Here is a 10,033-nt window from a genome sequence, read left to right as displayed (position 1 = left end):
GTTGCTTTCTCCCAAAGATGGCTTTGAGTGCAACGCTAACTGCTACAGCCTGAGTGATTTGCCTTCAGGCATTGGAATTTTACTACCGTACATTGTTAATACAAAGTACTTTTGAGCCAGCTGTCTGCCTTTGAAAACAGCTAAGGAGGGACGCTTTATCTTCTCCAAGGCTTGCACTTAAAATATCACTTGCTAGCCCCATTCTCCACTTCAGCATGACGCAGATTTCACTTTAGGAGATTGATAATTGCACCTCACAACCCCCTTGTGTTCACAGCTAGCTTTCAGTCTGTCCCATAAGGACTGTACCCGGTTTAGGTAAACTCTATCTAGCTTTGAAATAAGTTTCTGTTGTGCTTTATTTTTCTTAGTTACTAGTACTTTGATTATGGGACACATTTGCAGTTAGTAATAGTGAGCTAAAATCAATATATATCTTTGTTTACTTCTCCTTTTCAAGCAGCTAGGGTCTATTAGCTCTAATTCAGACACATCATGGTGATTATAACCTATCTTATTTTCCTTCCATGTTTTTTTTCTACACTATATCTATCCTTCTCTAATTCAAATAGATGTATTTCATTTCTTTATACTTGGTGAAGCAAACCAATTTTTGTTACTTCTGCCCTTATAAAATATAGTTCATATTATTCTCGCCTTTTCCCTCTAAGCTTATTAACACCTCTTGTTCAAGACAATTTCAACATCCTGTCCTATCCCTATGGTGATGTAAACCTACCTCAGTTAAGTTTTTATTTTTTCATTCCTGTTCCTCTTACTTTTAATTCCCTTTTTCTGCCATCCATCAAGTATAATAGATTAGTAATTGCATCAATAGGATACGGAGAAATGCATTTATTTTAAAAGCCAGGCTAATCAACAAACGCTGAAGAATGTTTATGGCTTCAATACTCTTTATGTCATTTTTAAAACAAACTTTTCAGTGTGCATTATGAATTGATAAGCTGTCCTTTTAAAGTCCCTAAGGGAAGGTGCCCTATTTTAGTGCTTTTTTACCTCCTATTCCTGCAATACAGAACACATGCTATTATTTATTAACCTGATAAGGTTATCTCCAGTATACAAAAGTTAGCTATACTGTTTTTTGAGGTCTTCAATTATTAGTATAAAATGGTGATGTTAACCTATCTCTGTTTAGTATATTATCCAAATTAGTTGCCAATCAACCTCTGGTCTCCTTTCTCTTTCTGCAGTTTAGCCTTAAAGATACTAGGTAGTAAGCATTTAATTAATCACACCTATTCTGGTATCATCCTGTTCTCCAACCAAATTAAAGCTATTCTGTTTTTATTATAAGATGAAGGAAACCTATTTAAGTTTAAGGGAAATCAGTTTGACTCTTATGATGTTAGTGATGCTTCTTATATCCTCTGACTCTTTGTATTTTACAACCTGAAATATTGTGTTATGCTGGTTCAATATCATTTCTTTTCCAGAAGCATAGGTTACTTATTATTATTTTCCATCCTGGTTTTGATTTCACACGGATTGCAATATACAATGGAGTAGCTCATCTCCCCATTTCATAGAAAAGTCATTAGATACCTACTCCTACTCAACATAATGGCGGTGCTTCTGCAAGACTATATAACCATGTTGAAATGCTGTAGTCAAGCAATTTGTTCGGATGTAATTCCCCCAAAATTTCTCAACATATGGTGGGAGGTTTGATTGAGTGACCGCTTTTTCCCCCCCACCTGTTTTTTTTGTAATGCTAATTTTTCTCTCATTTTTTTTGTTAACTGTGTGTTAACTGGCCTAAGCCCCGAGGAGTCGGGGCCAGCCTGATAATTTTGAACCCTTTTGAAAAGGGTAGTTTAGATTATGTTAAGTTATATCTGGTTATTATAAGGTTTAGTTTAAAGTTTATAAGTTATAGACCATCACATCTTGGCCGGGATTATTTGTGGTTTCTTGTTATTACATATGATCCATTATTGCCAAATGGGTGAACAACTTAAAATTGTTTCATTGAACTGTAATGGTTTAAACAATTGCATAAAATCTAAAAAAATCTCTGCTTTTCTGACCAAAATACACTCTGATATCACTTTTCTACAGGAAACCCATATTAAAAATTCAAACAACCCTATTTTTAAATCTAAGAGGTTCAGTTCCCAATTTTTAGCCCCAGGGTCCTCCTCCTCCCGTGGAGTAGCTATTATTTTTTCAAATAAGATACAATTTCATTGCCGCTCTCAACAAAAAGATCCGAAGGGTCGATACTTGTTTTTAAAAGGCGATTTCAACAACGAACAATGGACTTTTGGTGTAATCTATTCTCCAAACTCAGGGCAAGATAAGTTTCTACAAGAAACATTGTCAAGTCTTGAAAATTTCGCAGAAGGTCACATTATGATTGGAGGAGACCTCAACAGCATCTCTGACCATAAATGGGATAGATCATTTACCCCTGGTTCAAGTAAAGTTAAGAAGTCCAATATACAAAACCTCCTGGTCAAACACCACCTAAACGACATTTGGAGACTACAACATCCTGGTATGAAAGATTATACATTCTTCTCACCAGTACATAACGTTTTCACAAGAATCGATTATATTTTAACTTCACCGTCTTTAATCAATCGAATTACATCATCCGATATTGGCCTGAGGACTTTGTCCGATCACGCCTGGATTGAATGTAATTTACTTTTAATACCAGAATCAAAAGGTCCACACTCCTGGGCTTTAAACAAAAATCTTTTATTTAACCAAAGTGCATGTCAGGATATCGAAAAATCTTTGAAGGATTATTTTGATTCCAATTCGGACTGTGGTGTTCCAACCCATATTGTCTGGGATGCCATGAAAGCCGTCATACGAGGGAAATTAATTTCTCTTTCTTCCTATTATAACAAAAAAAGAAATGAATTAATGGATGAGTTATTATCCTTGATAACAGCATTAGAAGAAAAACATAAAAAAAAGGGTCCAAAAAAATTTACAAACGCCTTTTAATAGAAAGGAAAAAATTAGATTCCTTGGAAACCACCAAGATACAAAAACAATTACTGTATCTTAAACATAAGAATATATGAAAGATGAAGACGTTAAAAATGTAATGATCACCTGGGTGAAAGATATAGGGGAAATTGAGGAAGAACAATGGGCAAATATGTGGAAATCCGTTAAATATATGAAAGCGGTTGCGTATAAAGAAAATGTATTTAAGATGTTCCACAGATGGCACTGGGCACCCGTTAAGTTGGCCAAATGTTATAGGGGGTATTCCGATAAATGCTGGAAATGTAAAAGCTGTAAAGGTACGTTTTACCATATGTGGTGGGAGTGTAATATGGTACAAAGATTCTGGAGAATAGTTAGGAAAGTCCTCCAAGAAAGTCTAGGTAAAAACGTAGCATTGAAACCAGAAATATACCTGCTGAATATGATCCCAAAAGGTTACAATACACAGGATGCGTATATAATCAGCTATATTATAACAGCAGCCAGACTGTTAGTAGCACAAAACTGGAAATCTGGGAGCCTACCTACTAGGGAAGATCTGTTATATAAAATTTTAGAGCTAGCCAGAATGGACGATTTAAGCCTAAAGATACAAAATAAAAATGAAAAGGTACACAAAAGGAGATGGGATAAGGTATATAAATGGATAGAACACCAAACAGAAATGTAATTAGAAAAAGATATAAAATTGTAACATCAAATGTTATAGTACCAACAGACTAGTTAAATAACTGGAATGAATGACTCTGAGCGGAATTGTAAACAATTTGATGGAATGTAAATATGTGCAACTTTTTATTCAAAATAATAAAAATATAAAACACAAAAATAATGAGAGTCCAAGCCTCAGATCCATGTGTTTGTGTGACTTCTAGTTGAACTCAAAAAGAGGTTTTGATTTAAAAAAATCATAATTCAGGGAGCTCAAGTATTTGCACTGTGTGACCCCACCTTGCGAGACTTATACTGATGAGAGTTGACAGCAAACATCAAATATCTTTCCCCTTTTTCATACACATGACTGAAATGACAAGGTGTATAGAATAAATAACTCGGAACAGTTCGGGTCTGTTGGGCCCAAGCAGACCAAGGGACTGACTTTAATCAAGCCAGTCCCCTGGAGTTGAATGGACTTGCAGCTCTGTTCTGCCTTGGTATGTTGTCTCTTCCTTTCCCAGGGTTCCTTGTAGCCCCTAAAGCATTGATGCCTAATTTTTACAGACAAGGAGTCCTCCTAAGGCTTCTACTTTAGACCCACCAATCATTACAGGAAGACTGGTCTTTTTAAACCTTGTATGCAGTAACTCTAACACACACACACACCCCCGGGAATCAGGGTTACATTTGCACCACCTCAGCCTCATGGTTGCAGATCGCAACTATATGATTAAAGTTTGAGTCCAGTGGCACCTTTAAGACCAACAAAATTTTATTCAAAGTGTAAGCTTTCGTGCAAAGCACACGTCTTCAGACAAATGGAATAAAATTTCCTCAAGGGTTACTTACAGGGGGAAAAGAGTGGGGGTCAGCTGTTACCAGGGGCCAATCAGAGCCAAGATGCATATGCAGGGTTGAATTGGATTAGGTGGCCGGCAAGATCAATGGATAGCAGCAAATTAGCACGTAAATGCGAGTTAAACAAAAAGATCTGAGAATGAAGCTAAAGTCCAGCAGTACTCCCAAGGCTATGATTGTTACAGTGCAGTCAGTAGATATCACTATAACTCTGCAATGGGGGGGACCCCCCCAAGGGTGTTCGCCAAAAGTAGCGATCCAAGTTTTACTTACGGTTGCCAACCTCCAGGTGGGGCCTGGAGACCTCCTGGAATTACAACTGACCACCAAGCTACAGCTATCAGTTCCCCTGCAGAAAACGGCAGCTTTGAAGAGCGGGCTCTGATATTATGCCCCACCGAGACCCCTTCCAAAACTCCACCCTGAATCTCCAGGAATTCCCCAACCGAGAGTTGGCAGCTCTACTTTTCCTGTGCTCTCCTGCACTTCCATAAAAGTAGGCAGACAGCCTATCAGCACAAGGGCAAGGACTCTGTATGCACCCTCATTTAGGACTAGGAGGGCAGGCCTAACCTCACATCCGTGCCTGCGTCCTAGACCGTTCTGCTCCATTTCCCAAAGAGAATAAGCGCGCGCCCGCGCGTGCACAGCATACCCTTCCGCCAGCGAGGCAATGCAGGAAACCGTCTGCGTTGCAGGGAGATGCAAGCCGCTACCAAGGAGAAGAGGGGGAGGGGGAGCCGAGGGGGCCTCCTACCGCCTGGGACCCGCCTTCCCGACCAGGCCGTCACTGCCGGGCGGCTGCCCTTCCCTTCGCGGCTGCCGGGAGAGAGCGTCTGGCCCTTGTCTGCAACTCTCCTGTGCCGGGCCTTCCGGCAGCCCCATCCAGAGCAGCGACCCTGTGGGTAGAGGACGAGGAGCGCAGGCTGCAGTCCCCTTGGGCTGAATGCTGCGTGGAAGGAAAGCCGCTGGGGAGTCCCCGGGCCCCGTCGCTGCTCACTGGAGGAAGCATGTAGAGGTGACCCAGTTTGACTGAACGGGAGTTGCCGAGACAGGCCCACTGCCCCATCCACCAAAGGTAACGGCCGTGGCGTCCCCTTTGGGCCCGGAGGTCGTGCTGCCTTTCCAGCCCTCCAGCCATCCTCTGGGCCCATGTTTCCACAGCCTCTCATCCCAGTGGTGGCGAGAGGCACAGAGATGGGGGGCAGTTCTGTGCGGCGGGCCACCGTCTCTGCCAGGACCCGCTTGCGTGGCAGCAGTGGCACCATGCTGCTGCCGTCCATGCTGATGTTTGGCGTGATCGTGGCCTCCAGCGGCCTTCTGCTCATGATCGAGAAGGGCATTTTGGCTGAGGTGAAGCCCCCACCGCTCCACCCCTCCCACGGAGAGCTCTCCTGGAGGAATGCGGGCAGTGCCAGAGCTGCTTCGGTGCCAGAGGATGTAGGGTACCAGGTGCTCCAGGATATCCGTAACAGGACAATCCGTACCATGTGCGGGCAAAAGAACATGCCCCACAGTATCTGGGACCTCTCTGCGGGCCAGAGAAGGACATTACTCAAACACATTCTGGTTAGTGACAAACATCGCTTTTTGTATTGCTACGTGCCCAAAGTTGCCTGCTCCAACTGGAAACGGATTCTGAAAGTTTTAGATGGCGTGCTGGAGAATGTGGACGTGAAGCTGAAAATGGACCACAAGAGAGACTTGATTTTCCTAAGTGACATGAAACCAGAGGAGATCCGATACCGGCTAAAGCATTATTTCAAGTTCATCTTTGTCCGAGACCCAATGGAGAGACTTTTATCAGCTTACAGAAATAAATTTGGAGAGATCAAGGAGTACCAGTTGAAATACGGAGTGGAGATAGTTAAAAAGTATAGGAAAAACCCTGGGAAAACCACTGGAGATGATGTCACTTTCTCCGAATTTCTCCGGTACCTCTTAGATGAAGAGGTGGAGAAAATGAACGAACACTGGATGCCCATCTACAGCTTGTGCCAGCCCTGTGCAGTGAGGTACGATTTCATCGGATCCTATGAAAGACTGAATGAAGATGCCAATTATGTTCTGGAACGTGTTCAAGCACCCTCCTTTATACACTTCCCAGAAAGGCAATCATGGTACAAGCCAGTGACTCCTCAGACTTTGCATTACTATCTGTGTAACACTCCAAGGGGGCTTGTCAAAGATCTGTTGCCAAAGTACATTTTGGATTTCTCTTTGTTTGCTTACCCTCTTCCAAACGTTACTAGTGAATTTTGCAGGCAGTGAACTTTTGTCCACTGCTGAGCCATCTCAGTGTCCTATGCAATTTCCTTGGGGGGGGGGTGTTTACTAACATTTTCCACATCAAATTGTTTGCTATGTAGATTTAACCTTTATATACTATGTATATAGGCCGCTGACTTGAGCACAATATTTTTCTTTGAATTTGGGGAGTGTTTTTTGTATATTTTAGGAACAAAGCAATTTTTTGTAGATTTACCACAGTATCAACTGCAGGACAGTTACATTTTGGAAGTAAATTGTAATAGCAACAATGGAAGATTTCCAGAGAGGGCTCCACTTACCCCAGTCTGCATGTGTGTGCGAGGTGTGTTTGTGTATCTAGCTGGTAAGATCTTATAACAAAAGGGCAGCAATTTAATACAGTGTTATTATTTTAATTCCATTATTAAACCATAGTAAGAGACATGTATTTTGTTTTTGTATTGCCCCTAGCAGAGCTACTAGTAGCATAATCCCATGCACTTACTCCAATACATTAGAATCTGTTAGCATAGCCTGAAGTCTATGCTATCCATGGGACTGCACTACATAAATCAAAGATTACTATAACACTTTGATTCTAAACATTTGTGCTCCACCTGCATGAAGCATTGCAGGTGTAATGTTATGCCACTGGATTGGCACATGTTGATATGCCTTTATCTGAAGCACTGTTTTGAGTGATTCACAGTGCAGTCTTGTGCAGAATTATTCCCTGCAGAATTACTCCCTGCTGTTTTGCCCCCAATATTACTGCAGCAACTCTACACACGATTACATCTGTATGTTTCAGGATTTAGGGACTGGGCATAAATGCTCTAGGCCGATCCTGCATTGAGCAGGGGGTTACATAAGAATATAAAAGAAGCCAATTTTGGATCAGGCCAATGACCCATCCAGTGCAACACTCTGTCACACAGTGGCCAAAAATACCAGGGGTATTCCAGCTCTGTGATTTTCTGATTCAAGTACTATTGAATATTATGGGACTTAATTCTGATCCATGGTGACTACAGGAAACCTCCACATCCAAAGGCAGTAAACCTTTGAATGCCAGTACTAAGATACCATGTCAGGGGAAGGTGGCCTCTATACCCTGTGTTTTTGGCCCTTCAGGGTAACTGGTTGGCTGGTATATGAAACAGGATGCTGGACTAGATGGCCCGCTGGTTTGATGCATTAGGAGTCTATAAGTAGAGACGTGGACAGGATTGCACTACTAGTGTTTAAAGTGCAAAGCACTGGCATAGGAAAAATACAAACATGGCAAACTGTATTAATCCAATTGACTTGTGAGACAAAACGGTTGGATAATGTGTATTTTCCCAGTATTGTTTTTGAGTAATAGAGTTCAGATAATGGGGGTGTGTATGTTCCTCAAAGCTATAGTTTGCTAGGGTGCTACCATAGAGATTTATATATATAATTTTATTAGGGTCTTACAAACTGACAATCTTCTTGGTCTTATCTCAAACATCAAAACATTCCCTCTGGGGTAAATGCTACAGTGTAGTTAAAAAGCCAGAGACCCCTAATCTCTCCAGGGCATTTATTAAAGAAAACCTGAGTTTGGATTATCAGCATGTTTATAGCATTCTCATTGCTTTGTATTTAAGTATTAATATGAAATTTAAAACAAATATGAATGAAAGTGAGCATACTGGCTCACCAATGTTTCTGTAGTGTCTGCATTTTAATAAAGTCTCTGTATGAAATTGCCTTGGAACTGCGTGGAATTAAGAGATGTGAAAGAGGAACACAATTTTGTTTATTCACTTCAGTACATTTTTATCCCGTCTTCCTCCAAGGAACTCAGGTCACTGTACACCACTCTGTGCTCCTTCATTTCAGCCTCACAGCAACCCTATGAGGTAGGTTAGGTCTAGACAGAGTACCCAGCACGAGGTTATCCAGTGAGCTGCATGACAGAGTGGAAATTTGAATCTGATCTCTTAAACTGTACTGCACTGTAACTACTACAAAACACTGGCCTTTCATAAAAAATAATTTTCTATAACATTATTTACAATGCTCCGTAAATTAGACAAGAGGACACATTCTGTAGTATATTCAGGGGAGGAAAGGTAGTGTGGTATAGCTAAATATTTCCAGATCTCAGAAGCGAAGTGTTTTGGTGCTTGGGTGGAAGACCACAAGGAAGGCTCTGCAGAGGAAGGCAAATGGCAAAACCACCTCTGCTTCTCACTTCACTTGAAAGCCCTTTTCTCGGGTTGCCATGCTGGTTGTGACAGCACTTATGTAATATATTCAGTGAGATACTTTTTACGATCTATTTATTTACAGTTTGTGTGAGATAAGCCATCTATAAAAATACATAATACAGAATCTTCAATAAAACTAAATATGTTCCCGAACTGCTAGTGCATATTAATTCATAAGTAACTAATTTGCTACAGTTAATTAAACCCATCTATTTGTACCTCAAAAGCTTATTCTCAATAATCATTTTAATTTAAACATATATATATATATATGCTCCTATTATTATTAAAAATGCATAAATATATCTATAGAAAGATGAGATTCTTTATGCCACAATCAATAAAACAATTGCAAACTATCTGCAAAGTAAGGTTTCTTAACACGACCATCCCACAATTGAACTAATTCCTATAATTTCAGCAATGTTGCTAGTTGTCATACTTTAGCTATCCATATTTTAACGCTTAACCTCTTTGTGTTCTTCTAGTCACCAGTTATTACCACTCTTGTTGCAGTAAACATATCTTTCACCATGCCCTGCACTTCAATTGAATATATTCATCTAACCATCCTGATCTGCAAACCTTAGGATCCTTTGGTAATTTATTATCAAGCATTTGGTCAATTTATTTCAATACTTCTCCTCAAAAGTATTCTTCACACCACACTGGACTTTTTGGTAATTTACTGAGCACAGGTGAAGAGGGTAAGCAAACTGAGAGGTTTCTTGTATACTTTGCTGCTCTCTTTCCTCTCAGCAACAATCATTTGCTAACTTCCCAGGGAAAGATAAAAAAAGTCTCCTCAAGAAAATGCTCAGATAGAAACAGAGATGTCACCTTCAAAATGGCTAAGTATGGTTGGCTGGCAATTAAGCTGAGGAAAATATGGATAAGTCATGCTAGTTGATATTTTAGAGATGGTTTTATAAGTAATTTAAGTTATATCACTTAATATTTTAAGTTATTAGTGGTTTGTTTATGTATTTTACAAATATTATATTCCTGTATAGGGAACAGAAATGTTTTAAGTTTGG

General features: G+C 40.3%; 1 protein-coding gene across 1 annotated transcript; it reads left to right on the top strand.

Moving 5' to 3' along the window:
- The first annotated feature begins 5,265 nt into the window (after positions 1-5,265).
- CHST14 (carbohydrate (N-acetylgalactosamine 4-0) sulfotransferase 14) lies at positions 5,266-7,653 on the top strand. Its single transcript, XM_015414875.1, has one exon. It carries the CDS (start codon positions 5,659-5,661, stop codon positions 6,775-6,777), a length of 1,119 nt encoding a protein of 372 aa, XP_015270361.1. The 5' UTR covers positions 5,266-5,658; the 3' UTR covers positions 6,778-7,653.
- Positions 7,654-10,033: the final 2,380 nt, after the last annotated feature.

The sequence above is a fragment of the Gekko japonicus genome, unplaced genomic scaffold (assembly GCF_001447785.1).
Source record: "Gekko japonicus isolate JY-2015 unplaced genomic scaffold, Gekko_japonicus_V1.1 scaffold204, whole genome shotgun sequence".
NCBI lineage: Eukaryota > Metazoa > Chordata > Lepidosauria > Squamata > Gekkonidae > Gekko > Gekko japonicus.
Note: the sequence above shows the minus strand (reverse complement) of the source record. Positions and strands in the feature narration are given on the sequence as shown.

What these genes read in the sequence shown, in the direction of transcription:
- CHST14 (XM_015414875.1), top strand. Translation starts at nt 5,659, where the DNA reads ATGTTTCCACAGCCTCTCATCCCAGTGGTGGCGAGAGGCACAGAGATG.